This window comes from Ahaetulla prasina, chromosome 1 (assembly GCF_028640845.1).
Source record: "Ahaetulla prasina isolate Xishuangbanna chromosome 1, ASM2864084v1, whole genome shotgun sequence".
NCBI lineage: Eukaryota > Metazoa > Chordata > Lepidosauria > Squamata > Colubridae > Ahaetulla > Ahaetulla prasina.
In genome coordinates, this window is record NC_080539.1 from 184,622,707 (window position 1) to 184,649,896 (window position 27,190).

The 27,190-nt window shown below is 42.8% G+C and overlaps 1 protein-coding gene across 9 annotated transcripts in view; it reads right to left on the minus strand.

Annotated features, from left to right (window-relative positions):
* MLPH (melanophilin) overlaps window positions 1-27,190 on the minus strand; it is a 135,687-nt gene that overhangs the window by 92,159 nt on the left and 16,338 nt on the right. For 7 of the 9 annotated variants that reach the window (XM_058184814.1, XM_058184805.1, XM_058184788.1 and 4 more), the window contains exons 2-3: window positions 14,831-14,964; window positions 6,464-6,685 (exon numbers count right to left, since the gene is read on the minus strand). In XM_058184814.1, the coding sequence (XP_058040797.1) occupies window positions 6,464-6,685; window positions 14,831-14,940 (332 nt within the window). In that variant the 5' untranslated portion in view covers window positions 14,941-14,964. Of the gene's footprint in view, window positions 1-6,463; window positions 6,686-14,830; window positions 14,965-16,608; window positions 16,768-24,889; window positions 25,008-27,190 lie in introns of all 9 variants that reach the window. The other 2 variants (XM_058184779.1, XM_058184771.1) reach the window with 2 other exon arrangements.

Here is a 27,190-nt window from a genome sequence, read left to right on the forward strand (position 1 = left end):
AATACTGTCTCCTCCACTAGCTTTGTTGTTGCTCAGAATTCCTAAGGCCCATTTGACTTCACATTCTAGGATGTCTGGCTCAAGGTTAGTGACCACCCAATTGTGGTTATCAGGGATGTTAAGATCATTCTTGTATAGTTCTTCTGTGTAATTTTGCCACCTCTTCTTAATCTTTTCTGCCTCTGTTAGGTCCCTGCCATTTTGGTCCTTTATCATGCCCATCTTTGCATGAAACGTTCCCTTCATATCTCCAATTTTCTTGAAGAGATCTCTGGTCCTCCCTATTCTATTGTTTTCTTCTATTTCTTTGGACTGTTCATTTAAGAATGCATTCTTATCTCTTCTAGCTATTCTCTGGAATTCTGCATTCAATTGGGTGTATCTTTCTCTTTCTCCCTTGCCTTTCGCTTCCCTTCTTTCCTCAGCTATTTGCAGAGCTTCCTCAGACAGCCATTTTGCTTTCTTGCATTTCTTTTTCTTTGGAATGGTTTTAGTTGCTACCTCTTGTACAATGTTGCGAACCTCCGTCCATAGTTCTTCAGGCACTCTGTCTATCAGATCTAATTCTTTAAATCTATTTGTCACCTCTATTGTATATTCATCAGGGATATGATTTAGTTCATACCTGAGTGGCCTGGTGTTTTCCCCTACTTTCTTTAGTTTAAACCTAAATTTTGCAAGAAGCAGCTCATGATCTGAGCCACAGTCAGCTCTTGGTCTTGTTTTTACTGACTGTATAGAGCTTCTCCATCTTTGGCTGCAGAGCACGTAGTCAATCTGATTTCTGTGTTGACCATCTGGTGATGTCCATGTGTAGAGTCGTCTCTTAGGTTGTTGGAAAAGAGTGTTTGCTATGACCATCGTATTATCTTGACAGAATTCTATCAGCCTGTGCCCTGCTTCATTCTGTACTCCAAGGCCATACTTGCCTGTTATTCCGGTTATCTTTTGGCTTCCTACTTTAGCATTCCAATCCTCCATGATGATAAGGACACCATTTTTTGGTGTTAATTCTATCAGGTGCTGTAGGGCTTCATAGAACTGGTCAATTTCATCTTTTTCAGCACCAGTGGTTGGGGCATAGACTTGAACTACTGTGATATTGAATGGTTTGCCTTGGATTCGGACCGAGATCATTCTGTCATTTTGGGGATTGTATCCCAGTATTGCTTTTTCTAGTTTTTTATTTTATTTATTTATTTTATTGAAAAAGTTTTACAAAAAACAAATAAATTTTCCCCCCCTCCCCCCTCCCTCCAAAACCACCCTCCTCCCCCAGACTTCCGGGAACAAACACAAGGTATAATTCAATAAACAAACATTGATAAATTAAAATTTTAAGATCTAACACCATTATAATCCTTCTCTTTCGCATATCCTGACTTCCTCCATTAAAATAAAAAATAACTTCCTTCATTCAAAGGCAATCTGATATCTCTTAATCTGGTATCTATTTTGAATAGTCAATCCAGTTCTTCCATTTGTTTAAATATTTTTCTTGAGTATGTCTTTCAAGAAGGCTGAGATTTTAGCCATCTCAGCCAAATTGGAAACTTTCAATATCCATTCTTCTAGTGTAGGTAATTCTTTTTTCTTCCAGTACTGTCCAATCAATAGTCTTGCTGCTGTTATTAAGTTCAAAATCAATTTAGTATCAGTAACTGTACAATCCATTGTAATCCCTAAAAGAAAAAGTTGTGGTTGGAACCTACTTTTTTATTGATTATGAAGGTTACTGCATTTCTTCTGAGGGATTCTTGCCCTCAGTAGTATACCTGATAGTCATCTGAATTAAATTCGCCCATTCCTGTCCACTTTAGTTCGCTGATTCCTAAGATGTCGATGTTCAGGCTTGTCATCTCTTGTTTGACCACATCCAGCTTGCCTTGATTCATGGATCTTACATTCCAGGTTCCTATGGAGAAATTTTTTTTACAGCATTGGACTTTCCTTTCACCACCAGATACATCCACAGCTGAGCGTCCTTTCGGCTTTGGCCCAGTCTTTCTGGCACTACTAATACTAGCCTTCTGCTCTTCCCCAGTAGCATGTTGGACACCTACCAACCTGAACGGCTCATCTTCCAGCGTCATCTCTTTTTTCCTTTTGGTACTGTCCATGGAGTTTTCATGGCAAAGATACTGGAGTGGGTTGCCATTTCCTTCTCCAGTGGATCACATTTTGTCAGAACTCTCTGCTATGACCTGTCCGTCTTGGGTGTCCCTGCACGGCATAGCTCATAGCTTCATTGAGCTATGCAAGCCCCTTCGCCATGACAAGGCAGTAATCCATGAAAGGGATTATTATCATTTCTTATTTCCCTACTAATCATTTTACCAAAAACAATGTATTTCTTCAGATTTGTTTTTCACAGCACCTTTTTCAAATACAAACATTATCTTAATCTCTTAATCATATCTTAACCCCTTCTAAATACATCATACAATTCATATCATAATTCCATTTTTACAATACTGATATTAATAAAATTCATTTAATTTTATAGGTATATAGTATATTTCCTTTCCTTCTTTCCCTTGTTTTTCTCCATTCTACCATTCGTATTAAACATATATTTCACATTACAATCACAAGTATTATTACAATTCACTTATACTATAGGTATACATCATATTACCCTTCTTCCTTTCCATTAATTTATTAATTTATTAATTAATTTATTGATTTGATTTCTATACCGCCCTTCTCCCAAAGGACTCAGGGCGGTTTACAGCCAGATAAAACACAATTATACATATAATATAAAATTGAAAAAATCTATTAAAAAACTAATTCAATTTGGCCGAATTAAAACTTAAAAAACAGAAATAAAACTATAATAAACCCCTATTAAAATTACTATTACTTCAAGCCAGCCCTGCGCGGTAGAACAAAAACATCTTCAAATCGCGACGAAAGGTCCGGAGGTCAGGGAGTTGTCGTAACCCTGGAGGCAGCTCATTCCAGAGGGCAGGTGCCCCCACAGAGAAGGCCCTCCCCCTGGGGGTCGCCAGTCGACATCATTTGACTGACGCCACCCTGAGGAAGCCCTCCCTATGGGAGCGCACAGGTCGATGGGAGGCTATTGGTGGCAGCAGGCGGTCCCGTAAATAACCCGGTCCTATGCCATGGAGCGCTTTAAAGGTGGTAACCAACACCTTGAATTCCACCCGGAAGACCACAGGAAGCCAGTGCAGCTTGCGCAGGAGAGGTGTTATATGGGAGCCTCGAGTTGCTCCCTCTATCACCCGTGCAGCCGCATTCTGGACCAACTGGAGCCTCCGGATGCTCTTCAAGGGGAGCCCCATGTAGAGAGCATTGCAGTAGTCCAGGCGGGAAGTGACGAGGGCATGAGTGACCGTGCATAGGGAATCCCAGTCTATAAAGGGGCGCAACTGGCGTATCAGGCGTACCTGATAAAAAGCTCCCCTGGAGACGGTCGTCATATGCTCTTCAAAGGACAACCGTCCATCCAGGAGGACACCTAACCATTTTCTCTTGGTCCATCCAGAAATCCACCTCTTAAAATTTTCCTCCTTTTATCCCATTCTCTCATTTTCTTTTCTTTTTTTATAATTATCATGTCTTTTCTTCCTGTATCCTTCCTTTGACTTTTAAATCCTTTACTCGTCTAGTTTGCCCTAAATTCCCATCTAATCTATTCCCTTTTTCTCCTCTCACTTTTCTTATTTCCCCACTGTTGATCTCAATGTAATCATTTAACTTTTTTATGCCTAATTCTTTCCCCTTTTTTTCCTCTTGCTTCATCCTATCTTCTCATTTTGCCACTGTAAATCCCAGTGTAATTGTTAAAAATATTTTCTTCTAACTTTTCCCCTTTCCTTCTCTTCCCTTAGTTTGCTTCTTTTTTATAAGTTGTTTCCTCCTATCCCTTCTCTTTTTTTCATTGTTACTCCCAATGTAATAATTTAGTTTTTCTTCATCAATGTCTTTATCTTCTGTGCTGTTTTTTGCTTCTCATTCTTAACCTCTTTATCCAATTGAATATGTTCTGACACAGTTTTTTGTTTTCTATCAAGATTAAATGATACACGCATCATTTTGACATCTCAACTAATTCCTGCCACATTTTGAGTTCTGGTTTGCTTTTAACTCCAATTTACAATTTTGTTATTTTCCACCTCCTTTAGTTGTCGAGATCAAACAGCTTAAAAGAAAACAAATCCTCCTTCAAACTTCTCACGGCTCTTGTAGCTAAAAGTCATTGTAATTTTTTTCAGATTTCAAATTGTTCACTGTAGTGCTTTTTTTCTGCCAGCAGATGTCTCTCTCCACAAGTTTCAAATCAACAAAGTCGCAAAATATCCAATTTGTGTATTAAATCCGCATTATCAAATACTTTACAAATTTTTTCTTTCTCTTCTTAATTTTATATATCCCAAATTCTAGTTTAAAATCCAATTTCAAATCCAATTAAAAAGTTTCCTTTACAGGGCTTTTCCATTTTGAATTTTTCTTTGTTCTTCAAAGTTCAAAACTTTTAGAATTATGTCCGATCTTGTTCAATTACTATTTCCTTTTGGGTTTCTTTTTCTTATAGTAATTTTAATATCTCCAAATCCAATTTCCAATCCAAATATCAAGCTCCGTTCCGGGCTTTAGTGCTTTAACTTCCGTTTGTTCTTCTCCCTCCATTAACATTCCCCAATTCCAATTAGCTGCTATTTCCTTATTGGGACTTCTTTTAAAATTTTTAAAATACTTCTTTTTTAACTGTGAGTTGGCCAATCGCTCACCCGGTACAAATACTCCACCCAAATCACCGCTTCTGCACAAAACTTATTCCGGTTGCCCCAGCTTCATTACCGTCGCAATGCCACCGCCCCTGCCGCTGGATCGAAGAGTTTCCTCCGACCTTCTGAGGAACTTGCCTGTTCCTCTTGGTCATCCAAAGTGCCTTTCCTTCTTCACCGTCCCTACAGGATGAATCCAATCAGAAGATCCTCCCGACAGCGGTTTGTCTGCCTGGATTTTTGCAGGGCTCACTGGAGCCCGCTATTTTCCAGCCAATCTCACCGCGACACTTCCGGTTCCCTTGACTGTTCTCATTTTAAGAGGGAACTCGCATTTTTCTTCACACTTTTGGCTGAAGGTACATGATTAAGGCTTTTTTTTAATATAATGCATTAGTTATCTTTGTATGAATAATGCAAACATAAGGCTGTATTTTCTCAAAATTATTCTAGGTAAAGAGAATTGCCTTTAGTTTTAAAATAAGATAATATGGTATTGAGTCAGAAAGTAGGAGCCATTGTTCAGAAAAGTTCTAAACAATGTCCCATATTTGGCATTCTTTAGATAAGGAATAGTCCTTTAACTGATGAGGATTATTCATATGATCTGTGTGTTTCTATACAGATCATATGAATAATACTCATCAATTAAGGACTATCATAGCAATGATATTGCTGTAGGAATTAGGCTAAATCTGATTAGTTACTTAGTATTGCTAGTTTCTGATAGTCAAGGAAGTAAGAAACAAAAAGAAAATGGCTGCTAAAGTATAGCAGAAGAGGCAGATAAAACAGAAGTATTGGCCATAAATAACAGTGAAAAATCCATGTAAAATAGAGGTTTTTAAAAGATTTTTAAACTTTTATTGTTTTAGCATTTCAAAAGACCAAACAAGGACAAGGCACAGCTCCTATCTTTGCACATTTAACTTTTAAAAATATTGCATTATACATATCTTTTAAAACATTTTTTACATAGTGTTAAATATTTGCCAGTCTAGAAAGTGGATCAAACTCTCATATTCTAAGAAAGGGAAAAAAAGCAGCTTCAAGCTAATTTGCTTTAAGATGAATACATGGAACTAAGGAACTAAAAAAAGAAAGAAGATGGTGTCTCAATTTACCGTTATCTTTGTAATAATCACTCTCTTCCAGCATAACGTATTTACAAAACTATTACAATAAACATCCAAGGAATAATCCTATATGTTGTGTCCTCTGGATAATTATAGTTTAAGAGTCTCCTTTTTTTAATAATGGAAGACATTGGTATTAGTATCTCTCCCCACTCCCCCTCAATCCATTCCTTCCTCTAATTTCTACTCTCATAAATGTCCACAGAAAGAAGGGATAACAAGTAATGAAACATACTTTGTAACAGCATTATACAAATTTTATATAGTTGCATTCAGCATTGGGCCACAAGAATAAAAGGGTATAATTTGTAATCCATCACCATGCAGGTTTCGTAATTTTTCTCTCATCATGACTAGTGCTCAGTTCTGGATATACAGTATTACTAACAGAAGGTAAATTCAAATGAACCAAAATGAACCAAACTAAACCCAACATTCTTTGTAAGACTTGCTAAGTCATGAAAGCTATGGTTCACATGAGAAATTAAAAAATTTAAGAAAGTTACCACTTAATGTCTAGTCAGAACTGTAATAAAGAAAGGAGATGACAAAACTCTTGTCTAGCCCACTTACCTAACTAGGCGGCATGGATCACACATCCAACCTTGCTCCTTTTTGTTATACTGGCTGCAACTTTTGCATATGTACAAGTGACAGTCCAAGCACTGGCGTTTGCTTTTTAGTAGAAACTTAAAGGGTTGCAGGCAATGGATGCAGAGTGTTTTGTTGAGGTGGGATTGACTGGACAATAGCTCCCGCTTAGTGCTTTCTTTTTCAATTTTGCATTTTAGATTCCTTTGGGGAGAAATAATTAAACACTGTCATCTGTTTATCACACAGCACACACACTCACATATAGGCATGCATTTCTGAATACTGGAAGCCCTCCAGAGTCTTCTAGAGTGGGTGGCCGTAATAAATAGAATCAGTAATAATAAAATTAATAATGTCCATATTATATATTTAAGTAAATGATATCAAAAAAAGCTTTTGATATTTAATCAAATAAAAATATGAGAGAAAGTAAATTATTCATTCTTAATGGGGCACTTAAAATTCAAATTCCTTATGTGAAACAGAGCAGCAGTGAGCAACTTTCTGCAACCTACAGTTTAAATTTTGTTCCTTTTTTTCCTTAAGGATCAGAACTTTCATAGATTGATAGGACCAGGATTTTCCAGCCTCTGTATATGAAGGCATACTGTATATATTATATTGACCTAAGAAGGCTTTAAAAAAAAGAAGAATTCAAACATTGCCTCTCTTTTATCTTGAGTTCTACTGAAAATCAATTTCTTACCAGCCCTATTAAATTTACTTCCCCCAAACTGCACCTTTTATTTATTTGACAAATACTCTCTTTTACCTTGTCCTTCTGTTTGAGTTCCTGCTCTTTAGCCACTTCCTGTTGTTTACTTTTTTGGGGGTGGGTGGGGGTGGGAAAATGCTACAAACCATCAGTCCAACTAAAGGCTCCAGGAGAGTTCAAGGGAGATGATACCGACAACCCATGACATCAAGGACCATCTCCAATCCACCATCGAAGTGCACTCTCTCCCTCCAACATTAGCATTTCTATGTTATGATTCAGGCACTGTTTCACAACACTTCTCTACCTTGGCTTTACATTGCCACATGACATAGAACATCAGACCTTCCAATCCTGCTCTGCTAGCTGTATCTTCACTTTTGCAAGGCAGAATAGGAAGGATGCAACAGCATTTGCTGGAGCGTGGCCATATACCTGGCAATGAAAAGAAACCCTGAAACTATACTCAGCCAATATTCACTCTTTTTGTTTCCCACTTTTGCTTGGGGCGGGGTGGGGTGGAGGTTAGATTGGAGACAGATATCTGTTCTTTCCTAATCACAATTATAGAAACAATTCTTTGAAATGATATGGATGGGAGGCCATGGTTACATAGCCATCAGCATTGGAATCTGGTGCAAAGAAGTCAATGTATCAACTTGGGGAATGCTCTTAAAAAGCTCTGAAGTTTTCTATGATTCTGGATGAAACTGATCTAGGCTGCATTTAAGGAAGATAATGGGATAAGATTATCTAGTACAAGGGTGTCAAACTGGCAGTCTGGGGCCAGATGCATCATGCGCAGGCCACACCCACCCTAGCTCCGCAAAGGCAAAAAAATGTCACAATGCGTCACGTGACACAATTGATTTTGACACCCATGATCTAATACTTTCCTTACTTCTCTCTTCTAAAATACAAATCTGTGGATCCTGCTGGATCTTTAACTTTTTTGATAGTACTGACTACAATGGGACAACTCAGTGCAGCCAGCTTGGCAGGGCCAGCTTATTGCAGCCAGCTTGCCACCATCAAGTTGCCTCTGCTAGCTTGCCACTGGCAAGTCGCCGCAGGACAACTCACACAGCTAACTCACCACGGGGACAACTCGCTGTGGGCAGTTGGAGGCAGAGCTGGGCAAATGGCTGAGGGAGCAGAAGGGAAGAGCGCAGAATGGCAGCAGGGGGTGTGGGGAAAAAAAAGGGTCACTGCTCTGTCCATCACTTGCTTGCTTGCCTGGCTCTCCCGCCAGTTGCCCACAGTGAGTTGTCCCCGCAGCGAGTTGGCAATGTGGTCCTACGGCGATTTGGCAACGGTGAGTTGGCAGAGGCGACTTGGTGGTGGCAAGTTGGCTGCAGTGAGCTGACCATGTTGAGCTGACCACACTGAATTGTCCCATTGTAGGCAGTACTATAAAAAACACCTAGTGATCTGTTGGCAGTGGCAACTGGCAGCAGTGAGCCGGCCATGCCAAGTAGTTCTAGACCCTACAATATTGTTTTTGGAATGGCTTTGTCATCTCGAGGCACAACACAGGAATGCAGTGGTTTCCCTCCCACCTATGAGCCATTTTCAGAATACAGACGGAATCGTCCTTTCTTGCCTTCATGACAGTTGAACTTCTATATTCATGCTGTTTAACCTTTAAACAAAGCCACTGACTGTATCTGATTTCTTGGACACAGGGATTACACTAATTGCGTTATTGTTATTCTTTGGTATCAACTGAATAAAAAGACTTTCCCCAAAATGTTCCACAGAATCCTACAACAACATAATCATTCCAAGCACACATGCCACATTTCTTATAGCAAGAACACTCTAAAATTTTCACACTGTTTCTTCAAATACTATACTCCTAATGACTTAATAGTTTTATCTATCTAGGTTTTTTTTATAAGAAAATGAGAATAATTTTCATCTGGATTTTTTTTTTAATAGTGTACAAGCCTGGCATTTCCTAGTCATCCGCAAAGCTGTAATCAGGTTCAATTTAACTTTCTAAGGTTTGCAAAGGTTGGGCAGATACCACTGAGCTGTGCATGTAAAGCTGAACTCTCAAAATCACAGAGAATCTCCATAGATGTAATTCTACGTAGATTTTGAATTACTTTTAAGCTTTGGCTTCAGTACACTAGAAGGGAAAGGGAGACAGATGAATGTTTCTCAACCATGGCATTTTTAAACTATGTGGATTTTAATTCCTGCTGTCTGGGAAATTCTGGAAGTTGAAGTCCATGCTTCTTAAAATTGCTAAGAATGAGAAACACCTAGACAGAAAGAGGCACTGAAACAATCCCTCCACTTGGGCCTGAGATTTTCGTTTGCTTTTTAACTTGTTAGGTGCCAACTCTATGTTTTAGCACATCAAAGAATGTGTGGGAACAAGAGACTGCATTTGGGTATTTCTTTGAAATAACATTCATTATTTAGCTTAGTCATCAAGACTAAAGGAGAGAAAAATTGAGTTTCCCATGGAACATGATTACTATCTACATCATACTCTAAAACCACAGATCTCAAAGTATAAAGCAGACATCCTCTGAAGAAATCTGGTGAATCTATCTTTTGTGACATTTCCCTGTAAAACAAATACTTAGAAGTTCATAAACCTTGTTGATGTCATTATTGCCCTATGTGATAAACTATCATCATCATCAATCATCATCAACTTTATCTTGTTTACTAAGTTGGTGGGTGGCCAAGGGTAAAAAAAATACAGCTTCCTAGGTTATATTAGCAGAAGTCAGGTTCAAATTAGGGACTTCCTCTTGATGGTTCTTAATTGCTGAATGAGAATATGCCTGAGTCACAAAATTTGAATGCTATTTAGACCCACTAAGAGTAACATGGGTAGCTCTGTTTCTTTCTTGTAGTGGTTTAGGCATCTGCAGAGTATTTTCAGCACAAATCCAGAAGAAGAGTCTTGCACAGTGGCTGTCAGACATGAAAGAGCAGATTCTCATATGAAGGTTCAATTAAACTGATTTATTGTTAAAAGCCTATGTACAGGAATCTACTCAAATAACAATCAGTATCTGTTTAGTTAGATAAGGGTCAACAGCATTAAGTGAGGGGGGCTTTAAATCTTCCTTTCCTGCCCTGGGCTAAAGTCAAATCTTTGCCCTGTAAAAGGAATATGGAATAATAATCTCAGTTTGTAGGAACTAAAAATATATTCAAATCAACATCTCACATAAATGAAGACTTTTAAGCTGGATTTTACTAGCGCAGATCCGCCAGGTTGATAGGCTTCTGCTTGCTTTCAGCACAGCTAGAAATACACACCATCTTTTGTTTGCCTTTGAGGTGATGATTAAGGAATGTAGTATTTGCACTGTAGGACAGGTCTTTGATGGCTTATTTCCAGGTGGGTAGGACTGGAAAGTATAACTGGAAAATTTCCATATACATAGTTATTAATGTTGCTCCTGTGGTATATTAACCAGCAACAGTACACTGAGATGTTTGCTTTTTCTGTTTTCGCAAATGTCTGAAGGTATGACCAGATAAATAAGTAAATACATTGTGTACACAGACAAAAAAGGAGATTAACTTAGGGCTCAACAATTCAAATATAGAAGTTAAGCATTTATACATATGAAAAATATTAGTGCCTAAATAACTGATATTTTGAAACTGTTTTGACTGTGGATATCAGGACAATAAAGTAATCCTAAGTTTCTATAGAACATTTGTTTACATAATGAGCAGCTTGGGAGAATAAGTATGCAAGAGTTACATGTCAATAATTTCATAAATGCTAAACTTTAACTTGATTACTGGTTTGTTTTTAAAATGTAAGTTTTCCATGTAGTAAGATAACATCTATCAAATCATTTGCATCTACTTTTTATAGCATAAAGAACCCAATGAAAAAAAGGGGGCTTTGCTTTGAGGAAAAGATTTTGTTTTATTATAGTATAGAAAATAACTTATTTGAGTAACTCAAAAAAGCTCTTACTATCTGTCTACTCATGAAACCCAGTTCATTTTATGCTAGTGATTTAGCTGGCTCCATAATTAGATGATAGGAAAAGACCTTCTGCATCTTAAGTAAACATGATAGGAACCACCACATTTGTTTAATCATTACATCTACCCAATTCTGGTAGATCAGGGCATGGATGGAGGTGGTCTGGTTGAACAGCCACAAGAAAATATTGCTTCTATGTAAGGAAATCTGGTACTTCACATCTCACATTTCATTACTATTTTTGGCTCATTTTATCAAGCTTATAGCTACAATTAGGATGGAAAAGGTACATGGCCTAAGAACCTGGTCACTTGAGGTCCTGCCTGTTGTTGGTAACAATCTAACCAGTCAATTTGATCCTGCAAGGTTGGCATCCTATGGGTTACTCTTGATTAGCAATGTCATTTATTGGGATCTTGAAAGCACACCTTCTCTGCAAACAGCACCTGCCCTGTGAGAGATTTCCCAAGATCTGGATAGCTCCTCACTTTGCTGCCTTTGGCAAGGAAAAGGGAGACCCCTCGCTTCAACCCATTAGTCATCTTTTTATCTTTTATTGCTTTTATTGTAATTTTTTTGTTTGATTGTTGTGAGATGACATACAAGTTTAATAAATTATTACTACCCAATAGTCTCTTGATATTTCAGCACAATTGAGAACTGTTCTCAAATTCAATTAAGTTAAATTAAGGTTAAGGCAACTAAGTACATCTTGCCTAATGAAGAAAAGGATTAGAGGTGACATGATTAACTATCTTCCAGTACACAAGGCTCTGTCACAGAGATGAGGGGGTTGACTTATTCTCCAAAGCACCTGAGGGCAGGACAAGAAGCAATGGGAGGAAGTTAATCAGAGGAAATTCAAACCTGGAGCTAAGAATAAATTTTCTGACAGAAATTAACCAATGGAACAACTTGTCTCCCAGAGTTGTGTGTGCTCCATCACTGGAAATTTTCAAGAAAAGATTGTAAAACCATTTGTCTGGGACAGTATAAGATCTCCCAATTTGAGCAGAGGGTTGGACTAAAAGACTTCCAGTCCTATGATTTTATGATTCTATGATTCCATATTCTACTATATCAGATCATGAATGGAACAGCAACACAGAAATTGCAAAAGGTAGCAGCTATCTAATGACAAAAAAGGATAGAAGAGATCTAATTTGGAAAGGAACAAGACAAAAGCAGAGATACAGATGATAAGTGGGAAAGCTAATTTTGGAACTGTCATTATTCCAGAGTTGGCTCTGAATGCACAAATCATTATTCCTGCCAGGAAAATGTTCCTCTTTGGCTGGTGCATTTAGCTATGCCATTTGTTGGAAGGCCTGGATTATTTGCAAGTCCCTTGTTATTTGCATCTAATTGCTTATAAATAATTAAGAGGGGATCTGGCTGCAATCACTAATTCAGGTTGGATACTCATACTCTGAGTAGAAAGTATTTGATAATCTCTGTTATCAGAACTAGATTTTGGTGGAAATCTAGTCTATTTTTTGGCATAGCTGAAGTAATACTTATTTCCTAAAACAGCAATCCCCAACCTTTGTGACTTGGCAGCCTGGCTGGGGAGGAGAGGAAAACTGGGCCATATGAGTGGCAGGCTAGCGCACATGTGTGCACCTCCATTCACATAAGACAGAAGAGAAGACTTTGAGGTGTGGTCTCATCTCCTTCAGGCTTCTCCATGGCAAAAGCTTTTGTAAAGGATGGAAGGCCTGAAGCATATCACTCCCACCGAAACTTTTCATCTATTTGCAAAAGCTTTTGCCATGGAGAAGTCTTTGGGGCTGTGGTCTTGTGCTCCTTTAGATTCACCAAGGCTGCCTGACATTCCAAAAGCACATTGGATGTCCTGCATAGGCAGCCTCGGTGAATCAGCGAAGCTGAGCAGGGTATGCTCATCCCACTCAGCCTCTGCTCTCACCACTCTGCTTTTGGTCCATCGGAAGCAGGAAACTTGACTGCAGGGGGAGGAAACCAATCTGCGAGAGTGGCCTTTGGGATGCCACTTGCACAAGTGGGGGCTGTGTCGATGCTTGTGTGGGCAGGACTGCAAGTGCTGCCACTTGCGCGAGTAGGGCTGCAAGTGCTGGCACCCGCTACTCATGTAATTGGGGCTGCATGTGCGCCAGCCCACCACTCACGCAGCCCAGTTGCGAATAGGCTACGGCCTGGCAATGGGCCGCGGTCTACAGGTTGGGGATCCCTGTCCTAAAACTTAATTATTTCTGGTCAGAGCATTGAAAACAGTATCTTCTCTCACAAAAGTGATCACAACCAGAGTTTGTTTTTAGAAGAAAAGCAGACCCTGTGTGTAGGAGCCATGCCAAGACATTTGGCCAACAGTTAAAAGGATTCTTATTTCAGAAGATTTTTGAATTATTTTAATTTTGTATTCTACATGTTGCACCGGTATTAACTCTTGGCTCTTTAATACTAAATTGTGACATTGTGGTTATGATTTTATTGCATATATTTATTCTACACAGTAAGGTATTTTGATGGGTCTGGTACTTGAGAGAAACAAAAACAAATCAATAAATTGGCTGCATTCCATACAGGATCTAGGGTCTATCATTCAGATTGCTGCTTTTCTCAAAAAATGTGAGGAAGAACAGAAGCCTATCTTAACACTGAAAGTCAGTGGACAGTAGAAGCAAAAGGGGCAGCTTTCCAGGGGCCCAAAGAGTTCTAGATAGCTAGAATAATCTATCGGTTTTTGAGAAAGGCCTATGTGCCTAAGTACAAGAATCCATTCTTAATTATTCTGCAATGCGAACATACAAAGTCTAAATTGCCTAGAGAGATTTAAAATTATTAGACGATAATGATTTATTTTTTTTGCCAAAATGTTCCTCTTCCTGAACCACTCAGAGTACAGTCTGCTCACCATGGACATAGGAAAATATTATTTTTCTGATTATGGATACTGTAGAGTTATTAATATAAATGTATACTTTAAGGAGCCTCCCATTTTGATGAGTCACTTCCAGACTCTTCCCACAAAATAAATAAAACCTTTAACAAGGCTGAATTGGGCTTTCCTGTCTCCTTAATATTTGTCCCTCGTATTTCCCATACTGACGTTAAATTTTCAAGACAAAGCCCAGCACTGAAAAGCATGTATTTTGTGGTTCAAGGCGATTTGTCCTGTCTAGCCAAAGCCTCTATCAAACCAAACAACGCTTTTACACATCAAACCTTATTATAAGACGTCATTCAAATTTTTCTCCACTCTCCCTCATATTCTTCTTTTATGGGTTCAGAAAACAATTAAACAAACCAAAAAAGCAATGGCTGTTACAGATCTTTCTTATATTCAAATGTGTTGAGTATTTCATGTTTGGCTAAAAGTTCTTCCCAACTGCATGATTCAAACACAAATATGTATGTATGTATGTATGTATGTATGTATGTATATATGTGTGTGTGTGTGTGTGTAAACAAACAAACAAACAAACAAACAGACAGCAGCTTATTAAATTAGCAACATTATAAATATGAATAAACTATTTGCTATGGTATAATTTGGATTATATTCCTTAATATTATTTTTATATGGTTCAATATAAAAAAACAGTTTGAAAGCAATGCATATTAAACACCCACTTTGCATTTTCATCTGATAAGTCACTATGTTTTAATTACTCACTCTAAACGCTCTTCTTCTTTTTTGCGCAGATCAAAGTCCCGCTGAACTACTTCCCAGACATGTTTGGCCTCTTCATCTGTTAATCTGGAAAGGTCGAGCTTCTTTCCCATTTTTAGAAAGTAAAACCTCTAAAACTGAAATAAAAGTAAGATAAATGTAATCAAATTGGACATGCCTACAATTATATTTTGAGATTCTTGGGTTTTTTCCAAGGCACATTTAGTGTCAGCTCTGCTTGGTTCGGCTTGGCGCCACATAGGCATCCTACCATCTAAGGCTAGAAAGGAGGGGGGAAGATGGAAGGGCAATTAAGCTGTGTGTGTATGTGACAGAAATCAGGCAGGGGAAATGACAGGTGATAAAGACCAGAGCAGCCAGATCCAGTTTGTACCAGCATCCCAATGCCAGGCACCTTGGGAAAAAAAATGTGGATTACCCCCAACGTCTCATCGTTCTCAAAACATGCAACCAACACTTTTAGTAAAAGAACGTTTTGCTTTAATCAAATGGAATCAAGGGTCTTTCTTTCCTAAGGAATAGGATTGGGACAGGTCTGACTGAAATTTTGATTTTGTTTAAAACTGTTTAGATTTACAGGAAGCATCCATGGTGTTTTCTCGGAATAATGTAGAAACTAGTTTTTATTTAGGGCAAGTTAAAGAGAGAACTATCTTCTTTTAGAGCTGCCAAAATCTATGTAAGAATAGTCACTTGTAGGGAAAATGAATGGAAAAATGGAAAAAAGATTGTTTTTGGTTCCAGAAATAATCAGAATCTGTCCTTCCAATAGAAGTTGATGACATTTTCCAAAAAGAAGTTTTAGTTGTCACTGAGCATTTAAGTTTTGCCATAATTTTGTCTGTAATATATAAATATAGGTAATTCAGTTAATCAGGAATAACAATCAGGACTGAAGAGCTGAAGCAAAGAGAATGAGCAAAAAGGGAACTGTGGATGGAGAAGATAATCTCCGGAATAGCTATTTTTCTAAGGTATATATAATAAGAATTGCTGTTTGCCTGCAGTGAGTGGTTATTTCTAGCAGAGCAAGCAGACACTATGGAAGAAATATAAGGAAGCCTATTTCTAGGAAACAAATTCACTGATCAAATGGAGAGCTAACAGGATTTTGACAATAAAATTCATCATGGAATCTCAAGTATGAGATATCTAAGAAATTTCCATTTAAGGTACCACAAAAGACAAAAGCGAAAATAACTGGAGGGCACTCTACAGTTATGATGTATAAAACTTGTGGGATATTTTTTTTCTTATCTTAAAAAAATGAAGTATGCATATTCAGTAAATATAAATCCATTATAGTACTCAAAAGATGAGTACAGTAAATATACCTCAGCTATAAATGAGGATAGAGGCCTTTAAGATTGAATTACAAATAGTCCTCTACTTATAACAATTCATTTAGTGACAATTCGAAGTTACAACAGCACTGAAAAAAGTGACTTACAACTGTTGCAGCAACCCATGATCATGTGATCAAAATTCAGATGCTTGGCAATGACTCATATTTATGACAGTTACAGTGTCCCAGGCTTATGTGATCATCTTTTGTGACCTTCTGACAAGCAAAGTCAATGGGGAAGTCAGATTCACTTAACAACCTTGTTACTAACAACTGCAGTGATTCATTTAACAACTGTTAAGAAAGGTTGTAAATTAACAAATGTCTTGCTTAGCAACAGAAATTTTGGGCTCAATTGTGGTCTTAAATTGAGGACTACCTGTATATGAGGTGACAAAAATGGACGTTGGCTTACCTGAGACGTCCTTTCTTCGAGAAGTGGAAACACCAGTCAGGCATGGGTTAACTCTTGTGTCTGGCTAATAGGACCGAGTCTGCTGATTCAATTAAGCCCCGCCTCTTCCTTCTGTGGCCAGCTTTTTCAGCGAGGTTGAGAAGCAGACTGACGTGTCATCTGAAACGAAAAAGAATTAGAATCTACCCCCCACTCCCGAGCAACCCAGGCCGGGCGCAAATGAGGGTGGGGCTGACTGGTATTTCCACTTCTCGAAGAAAGGACGTCTCAGGTAAGCCAATGTCCATTCTCTATGTCAGTGGAAACACCAGTCAGGCATGGGACGTTCCAAAGCTTGTTGTCCTTATGGGTGGGAGCCGTCCTGGCCACTCTAGGAGGCATCTGGAAGAACCTGTTGTAACACCCATCTGCCAAACAAGGCCTCAGCCGATGCGTAGATGTCCAACTTATAGTGTTGGATGAAGGGTGTAGGCATCGACCATGTAGCAGCTCTGCAAACCCCTTCCAAAGATGCTTGGGTGGCCCAAGCAGCTGAAGTGGCCGCACTCCGCGTGGAGTGCGCTGTGATATTCCGAGGAATCAGAAGAGCCTGTTGTTGGTAGGATGTGGCAATGGTAGCCCTAACCCATCGACTTAGTGTGCTGGAAGTAACCTTGGCTCCTAAGGAGGAGGGTTGAAAGGAAATGAACAGGGCCTCTGTTTTCCGTATCGTAGTCGTGCGGGCAATATAGATGCGAAGAGCCCTGCGTACGTCCAGCGTGTGCCTCTGAAACTCCAAGCGACGAATGGGAGAGGGACAAGTCCGGCAGAACAATTTCTTGTGAGCGGTGGAAAAGGCTATTGACCTTGGGAAGGAAAGTGGGCTCTAAACGAAGCACCACCCTGTTACTGTGGAAGATGCAGAGATCTCTCTTGACTGAGAGGGCTGCTAAGTCTGAAACTCGCGTGCTGAGGTAATAGCAATAAGAAAGGCAACTTTAAGAGAAAGGAAGCGAAGGGAAATTTCCCTCAAGGGCTCGAAAGGGTGTCTAGTCAAGGCCTTGAGAACTGGGTTAAGTCGCCAAGTAGGGAACCTGTGGACAGTTGGTGGACGAAGGCTGGTGGCTCCCCATAAAAACTGACAAATGAGGGGATGTTTGGACATGGGGGTCGTGGAGTTGTTGCTGAGTATGGAGGAAAGGGCTGCCACTTCCCTCCGTAACGTGTTGGGGTAAGCCCCTTTTTCAGACCGTCCTGGAGGAAGAGGAGGAGGAAATATACTGAAGCTGAGGTGTGAGTGTTGCACCACGCGACAAACGCCTGCCATGTGGCTTCATATATGCGTTTCGTGGAGTCTCTACGAGCAGCCTGAATAGTGAAAATAACCCGATCAGGGAGATTAGTATGTTTTAGGAGACTCCTCTCAACATCCAAACGGTTAGGTGGAATCATTGTGGGTTCGGATCGGAGGGGGGCCCCTGGACTAGGGCCACTGTACTGTCTGGGATCTGCCATAGCTGGCTCACCGAAAGTGACACCAGGTCTGCGAACCATGGTCTCCGAGGCCAGTGAGGCCCAACCAGAATGATGTCCGCTTGGTGGTGTAGGATCCTGTTGATTACCCTGGGGATAAGGGGAATCAGAGGACAGGTGTAAAGGAGCCCTGGAGGCCAGGGGGATCGGAGAGCATCTACTGCTTCTGCTCCGTGGGCAGGGTATTGAGTGAAAAACCAAGGAAAACCTGGTGATTGCTGCTGGAGGCAAAGAGATCCACCTGAGGAGTTCCAAATCGAGCCGTTATTACCCTGAATAAGGTTTGGAGAAGAGACCACTCTGCTGGTTCGACCAAGGAGTGACTGAGGGAATCTGCTTGGAGATTTGTCTGGCCTGAGATGTGGATCACTGAGATGGATCTCAGATGAGATTCCGCCCATTGGCTTAGTCAAAGGGATTCTTGCATGAGGCCCTTGGAATGTGCGCCTCCCATCCGATTGATATGGGCCTTTGCTGTGACGTTGTCTGTCCTCACCAACACGTCTTGACCTGACACCAGGGGTTGGAAATGGAGGAAGGCTAGGTAGACAGCTGAGTTCAAGGATGTTGATATTGAGGGTGGCCTCTGATGGGGACCACAAGCCTTGAGCCATCTGATTCTCTATGTGCGACCCCCAACCGGATAGGCTGGCGTCTGTGGTGAGAGTCACCCTGCGTGGTTCGAGGAAGATGGAGCCCTTGCCTATGATGTTGGAAGTCCGCCAACGGAGGGAATCCCTGACGTCTGGGGAAAGTGTAACAAGCACCAGAGAAGTGCTGCGATGGGCCCGTTGATGAGGGAGGAGAAACCACTGCAACCATCTGCTGTGGAGCTGAGACCAGGGAACAATACCAAAGGTTGAGATAGTTGGAAAAGTGTGGGAAAGGGCTGGTGAAAGCATCTGAGAGACAGTCTGGAAAGACCAGACTGTCGTTCCCTGGACAGAGAAACTGTGTTAATCTCCGCGCCCAAATGGACCATGGTGGTGGATGGGGATAGGTGGCTTTTCGTCCAGTTAATGGAAAAGCCATGGCGTTGGAGGATCTGAATGGTGGTGACTAGGTCTCGCTTGGCCAACTTTTCTGAGCGGGAAAGGATGAGAATGTCATCTAAATAAGCTTAGATGCGAATGGGAATGGATCTGATATGCGCCATAAGGGTGGCCATGATCTTGGTGAAGACCCTTGGGGCCGAAGAAAGGCCAAAGGGCAAAGCCTTGTATTGGTAGTGTCTACCTGCATATGTGAACCTAAGATATTTGCGGAAGGAGGGGTGAATGGCGACGTGGAGATATGCTTCCGTCAAGTCAATAGACGAAAGGAAGTCTCCAGGCCGGACACATTTGAGAACGGAGTGAAGGGAATGCATTTTGAACCGGCGGTAGATGACATATCGGTTTAAGGATTTTAAATCTAGAATTGCCCTCCAACCCCCTGAAGATTTTCGCACCACAAAGAGGCGTGAGTAGAAACCGTCTCCCCTTTGATCTACTGGGACAGACTGAACTGCCTCTATAGAGAGGAGATGTTGGATAGCCTCCTCAATGAGCAAATGGCTCAGCCTTGTGTCAGAGATGGGGCATGGTACGAAAACCTTGGGGGGAACGGAGGAGAACTCTAAAGAGAGACTGTAAGAGACCGTCTCCCTGACCCATGCATCCCCCCTGTGATGAGATCCCATTGAGAGGCAAAGTGAATTAAACGGCCTCCAATGGGAAGATCTCGAGGAGGCTCATTTGGAACGTCTGAAGGGTCTGCCCCGCCCTCCCCTTGAAGATCTGCGGGAAGTGAAACTGGCCCCTTGTCTGACCTGGTTGTCCTGAGTTCCGCCTCTGGAGAAAAATTGATGTTGAGGTCGCTGTTGGTAGTAATGAGCATCCGTGGATCGAAAGGACTGAGACTGTGGGTAAGGGCGCTGACAAATTTCAGACCTGCAAGAGAGTGATGGCAAGATCTTCCTCTTGTACCGAGTTTCAATGAGGACTGGTTCTAGGGGTGCTCCAAACAGCTTGTCACCTGCAAAGGGAGCAGCGGCCAGGCGCTATTTATTGCGAGCGTCTGCTTGCCATTGGTGGAGCCAGAGCAAATGTCTGGATGTGATGGAAGATCCAATGGCTTTGGCCGCAAAGCGAGCGGCATTGAGATATGCGTCTGCTGAATACTCCAGGGAAGCTCTGATTTTATTGATGTCTTGATGAGCTCTGGTGTCAGAAGCCGGAATTCTGTCTTGGAGTTGCTTCAGCCACAGAAGAGGGGCTCTATCAAAGAAAGATGCCGATGTGGAGGCTTTGACTGCCCAGGTGGCCGCCTGGTGACCTTTGACCAAGGTTCTCTCCGCCCTCTTATCTTCCGGCTTGAGTGCCTCCTCTGGAGGGACCGTGAGGTGAGATGAAGATGATAAAGCGACGATTGGAGCATCTACTGTGAGAACCTGCAAGATAATATCTAGATCGTGAGCAGAATTATAAAGACGTTTGTCCAATGTATTTGGGTTGGGTCCAGAGTCTGGAAAGGACCACTGGCGTGAAACCACATCAGTGAAACGTTTTGGAGCTGGAATGGTGTCAGCCTCCACAGCATGCTCAGAAAATAGAAGGTTGGAAGGATCAGAACCTGACTGGTCGGGAGGAGGGCAGGGAGTACCTGAAGAACTAGTGGCCGCCTGGGAAAGGGTGGCGGCTGGGGCTTTGGATAGCGTCGTGCCTTTGTGGCCTCTGACCCGGCGCCGATCTCGACTGGCCCCTTGGTATTCTGAGGAGCTGAGAGAGATGAAGCGCCGGAAAAGACGCCTAGAGAGTGGTTGGAGGGCCAGTCGTTCTGAATCTGACCGAACACTAATAAGGTCTCATATTCAGACCTACCTAGTGGCGATAAGCGCGGCAAAACGGGAGTATTTTTCCACTCTTATTGCATCGGCAGATAATCGCCCAGCCGCCCTGTTTAGGGTGACCCACTCCCTCCTCTTGCAGGGAGCATGGGAGGACCCCTTACAAGGGCGTGCTGAGGATTTTGGACAATATCTGCATGATAAAATCGCTCAGATCCGGGACGGTCTGGACGCAGATTGGGTAGATTCGGACGGGATGATGGAGGTAGGTCCTGTGGATGTCATCTGGGAAGAGTTCGACACTTTGGCTCCCGAGGACATGGACAGGATATTGGGGAGGCTTAACGTGACCACATGTTTATTGGACCCGTGTCCTCCTGGCTGGTACTGGCCACCCGGGAGGTGACACAAGGCTGGCTTCAGGGAATTGTCAACGCGTCCTTGGTGGAGGGTGTCTTCCCCACCGCCTTAAAAGAGACGGTGGTGAGACTCCTCCTCAAGAAGCTCTCCCTGGATCCAGCTGCTTTAGAGAACTATCGTCCTATCTCCAACCTTCGTTTTGTGGCGAAGGTTGTTGAGAGTGTGGTGGCACAACAGCTCCCCCGGTACCTGGATGAAACTGTCTATCTTGACCCGTTCCAGTCTGGCTTTTGGCCTGGGTACAGCACGGAGATGGCATTGGTCGCATTGGTAGAGGATCTCTGGAGGGCCCGGGAAAGGGGTTGTACCTCTGCCCTGGTCCTATTAGGCCTCTCAGCGGCTTTTGATACCATTGACCATGGTATCCTGTTGCGACGGCTGGAGGGGTTGGGAGTGGGGGGCACTGTTTTTCGTGGTTCTCCTACCTCTCTGACCAGTCACAGATGGTGTTGGCAGGGGAGCAGAGTTCGGCCACGAGGCGCTTCATGTGTGGGGTGCCACAGGGGTCGGTTCTCTCGCCTCTCCTGTTCAACATCTACATGAAGCTGCTAGGTGAGATCATCCGTGGTTTTGGGGTGCGAAGTCATCTGTATGCTGATGATACACAGCTGTACATTTCCACCCCTAACCACCCCAATGAAGCCGTTGAAGTGATGTCCCGATGTCTGGAAGCCGTGCGGGTCTGGATGGGGAAAAACAGGCTTCGACTCAACCCTTCCAAGACTGAGTGGCTGTGGATGCCGGCATCGCGGTACAGCCAGCTGATTCCATCGCTGACTGTAGGGGGCAAGTCATTGGCCCCCATGGAAAGGGTCCACAATCTAGGCATCCTCCTGGATGTACGGCTGTCTTTGGAAGAGCATATGACGGCCATCGCCAGGGGAGCTTTTTATCAGGTTCCCTTGATACGCCAGTTGCGTCCCTTCCTAGACCAGGATTCCTTATGCACGGTCACTCATGCCCTCGTCACTTCCCCTCTGGACTAGTGCAAGAGCACCCAGAGGATCCTATTGGTCCAGAATGTGGCTGCGCGGGTAATAGAGGGAGCAACTCGAGGCTCCCATGCGCAAGCTGCACTGGCTGCCGGTGGTCTTCCAGGTGCAATTCAAGGTGTTGGTTACCACCTTCAAAGCTCCATGGCATAGGACCGGGTTACTTACGGGACCACCTGCTGCCACCAATTGCCTCCCATCGACCAGTGCGCTCCCATAGGGAGGGCCTCCTCAGGGTGCTGTCGGTCAGACAATGCCGACTGGCGACCCCCAGGGGGATGGCCTTCTCTGTGGGGGCTCCTGCCCTCTGGAACGAGCTGCCTCCAGAGATACGACAACTCCCTGACCTCTGGACCTTTCGCCGCGAGCTAAAGACATTTTTATTTCGTCGCGCAGGGCTGGCCTAATAGTTTTAATGGGTTTTTTTGCTAGAGTTTTTAATCTTTTTGCCAAATTGAATTAGTTTTTTAAACAAAATATGTTTTTAACTTTTGTATTGTTTGTATTGTTTTATTTGGCTGATTCCTTTGGGAGAAGGGCGGTATATAAATTGGAATAATAAATACATACATACATACATACATACATACATACATACATACATACATACATACCTAGGCGGGTGGTTTGTTGTGCCTTGAATAATAGAGACCTGAAAACCTGTGGTTTGAAAAGACCTATGACGGATGGTTGATCCAACCCTTCATCTTCAGAAAGAGATTGTTCTCGATGGAGATCCTCCTCCAATAAAGATGCATGATCTTCAGAGTCAGGGGATTGATCCCTGTCACGTGTATATCTGGATTCCTCCCTGTCTGCAACCCCTTGAATGCCTGATGTCGTGGCTATAATGCTCAGAGACTGCAGAAGGAGATCCCTGCTGAAGACAATGGGCAAGGCCCTGTTTGATGGCATCAGATATTATAGCCCCAAATGACTCAGCTAACTGAATATTGTATGGGGTAGGAGCTGCTGGAGGAAGAGCCATGGCAGGCAGCTGAATTTGGGCCTCAGAAGCCTCCAGATGAGAAAGAGCTGAAGTAGAAGGCTCAGTCAAAGGTTGAAAAAAGGGCACAAGCTCTGCAGGTGGTGGGGCCAAATGCTCAGGTTGGTCAGGGGACCAGGTACAGCCCTGCCCGTGAGAAAGACTCCGGTCCTGGCTGAGGGGTGGAGGACGAGGAGGAGGCTGTTGCTGAGGGACCTCTGGAGAGGCAGTGGGGGAAACCCCTTTGGAAGATTGTTGTTGTTGAGCCTTGTTGATCGCCCTCTCTAGGGCCTTGTGCCTGCGTTCCTCTGCTCTGGAGGATTTTGCAGGTAAATTGCTTTGCTGTGGCTGGGCTTTGGATCTTTTTTCTGGAACAAGGTCCCTGGAACAGCCCTCCCCAGGGTCAGAAGAATGGTGGCTGCACTCCTTAGAGGAGGCCATGTGGCGAATCCTGGATTTCCTAGCACCCGCCATCTTGGATTAAGCCCTTGCAACCTCTGAAACTGAAAGTAACACAAATATGAGAAAAGGGGATGCCAGTCACGTGTGACCAGGTCCCTGGGCCTGATCCTCTGATCCCTGGGGTCTAGATGGTGAGGAAGACTCCAAAAGCTGCCCCCAAGAGTCACTAGCCTTGCTGCTCCAAGCGCAACTAATTTTGGCGCGGCAAGCCTCTTCCTGCCAAACAGCTGCTATGCGGTGAGCTTTAAAGTGCAGCAGAGCGATCCCTGAAGAAGGGAGCTGTTTTGAAGCTGAGGGGGAGGGAAACCCCAGTTCAAGGCTACCAGAGCTGCCAGCAGGCAGTCCTGAACTGCTTCCAGCAGTCTTCAGCGGTATCAGGCTGAAAGCCCTTTTCGCCGGAATGTGACTCCCCCGACGATCAGGAGCCGAGCTGCAGTTTAAAAGGAGAGGGTTTTTTTTTTTAAAGGAAAGGAATTCTCTATATCAGAGGAAAAATACTGTGAAAGATAAGACACTTCTGATCTTGCCAAGACCGAGTCGAAAAAGCTGACCACAGGAGGAAGAGGCGGGGCTTAATTGAATCAGCAGACTCGGTCCTATTAGCCAGACATGAGAGTTAACCCATGTCTGACTGGTGTTTCCACTGACATAGAGAAAAGAGCAAAACAGAGGTACAGTCTCAATGACTTAGAACAAGAAACAGATTCAGAAGAAATTTTACCAACTGGAATTTAAGGAAAGCTTTAAGTTAGTTAAAGAAGAAACAAAGGGGAGTAATTAGACCCCTGCTGAATGTGAAATAAAATGAGTTGGTATTACATTCCGGAGGGGAGGGAACCAGAATTTTGATGGTCAGTACAGAATAACAGAGCTGGAAGGAACCTTGGAGATCTTCTAGTCCAACCCCCTGTTCAAATAGGAGACCCTATATCATTCCAGACAAGTGGTTGTCTAGTCTCTTGATGACTCTTTTCTATGACTCTTCTATGAAAAACAGAAATAAATATATGCTGGTTGGGCTGGGAAGTATACTGTTGTCTATGAGTATGGATCAAGGATATGACAGAATAACTGCAAAGACACCTAAAGTCTATAGACTTGGAATCTTTTCTGGTTATCTTTTGAAGATCATGAGGGAAGCTGAAGAAATAGGAGCTCAGAAACAGGAGCTTCACCCATCCTTCTAGTCCATGAAAGAGGTCTGAAAAGGAAAAACAGAATGCTGCAGATGAATGATTAGCTACAGAAACAGTACAGAAAGGCAAGATTTCAGTTTCTAGGATCAAGGCCTGTATTACCAGGTTGATGGATAAATAGCTAGCATATGGTATACTTCTCAGAGATACTGGAGTTAATGTTTCTTCAGTTTCTTCAACAGTGAATACTGCATGGGATGGAAATTAAAATTCAGATAAGGACTTGTGAACTACCAGAAAAAGTAAAAAGAGAAGCTATAGTAGGATCTATTAAACATTCTACGAAAAATTAGTTAGACGTATCTTTTGTTCTTATATAATAATGCTCAGAGTATATAAAATGCTGAAATAGATAAAATGTGTTCTAAATCTTTTCCTTCCAGAAAGTCCTCTGCAGCCGATAATAGAGCTCCAGATCAATCTGGAGCTCTGATATCGGCTGCAGATGCCTTCCAGCAGGCATCTTGCAGCATACACAGCCACGCCACTGCCCAGCAACATAGAAATGTTGCCTATTGACTGCGATGCTACCCCTTACCCGGTATATAGATAGCAGCTGTGACAGAAAGTTGTGTTCTCTGGTTAACTCTGCTTTTTACTTGCTGTTCGCTTATTCCAATTGCCTGCTAGTTGTTAATAAAGAGTTATTGCTTTAACCGTCAAGCCTCCATTTCTTCCTTTATTCCTTGAATGAAGCACTAGTGACGAGAAAGTGGGATTCCTGAGGCGACGGTAGAGCGCTGGTCATGATAGCGGAGTTCAATCACACTCTGCGCCTGTTAATCCACATTGTTCAATGGCTAACAAAGCATCTTTCACTTCATATGAACTGGCCTAAGAGACATGGGACGTGTATGTCTAGCGATTTGACTGTTATCTCCAACCCAACGATTTCACCAAGCTCTCAGGAGATAGGAAACACGCCCATTTCCTGAATGCCTGCAGCCCGCAGATATTCACAACGGCCAGAGCTCTGTTGGTGCTGCAGCCAGTCTGTGCGGTGCCTTGGGCCACCCTGATGGGCAAATTGAAGGCTCATTACGCGCCAGCTCCTTCGCGCATTTCCAGACCGTTCACTTTTCGACAGAGGGTCCAGATGGAAGGAGAGTCCATCAATTCGTATATGGCTTCTCTCTGGACCGCCGCTATAAGTGTGAGTTCCCTAACCTTGATGACTCCCTTCTTGAGTAGCTGGGGTGCAGCATGAGGAGTTTGAGATTGCAATGCCGCCTCTTATCTAGAATTGACATTTGCCTCCAGTCTGCCTTGGATGAAGCATGTGCCTATGAAATGTCGGAGAAGTTGTCAGCAGAGATGCACAGGGCTCCGGCCGTGCATGCAAAAGCCCACTCTGTTGCCGTTCACCATGATGATATCCTTTCCGATGAATTCGAGGGGGAGGAAGACGAGCGGCCCTGGGAACCAAGCAGCCAATGGAGCGGAAACCACAGACGGCGCCCTGCCTGGGATGCAGAGAGAATCACCCTCGCTCATTGTGCCGTTTCAAGACTGCAGTCTGCTGCAGATGTGGCGAACGAGGACACCTGGCTAGAGTCTACCACTCCAACCCACTGGACAGCACTCCAGCCAGCCAGATGGTTCCAGAGAGGTCCTCCCGTGTCCCAAAATGATTGCTTCACCGTGAACCGAGAGGACACCAACCCTGTGGTATCGATCAGCCATGCTTCGACTGGCTCCAACAAGAAATTTTTTCTCACTATCAAGATAGAGGGGGTGCCCTGTAGTATGGAGGTGGACACAGGCTCCTCTAAATCTATTATTGCCTAGAACACCTTACAAAAGATAGCCCCAAACTTCACTAAAGTCAACTGAATGCTTGCACCACCAGGCTGAGGGACTATCAAGGGAACAACATTCTTATTCTTGGGAGTGCCAACCTCAGGGTGGAGAAAGGTATTTTCTCTGGTCGCCTCCCACTGCTTGTAGTTAAGGGTAACCTCCCCAGTCTTTTGGGATTGGATTGGTTCTCTGCATTGGGCCTCAACATCACAGACATTCATTCTACCACCACAGACCGGTTCAAGGCTGATTTCTGAGTTTGCTGAGGTATTCAATGATTCCCTGGGTCAATACAAGGGCAACCCTATCTCCCTGAACCTTGATCCCCAGGTGTCCCCTATCAGGCTTAAGTCTCAACGGGTGCCTTTTGCAGTATGTCCAAAGGTGG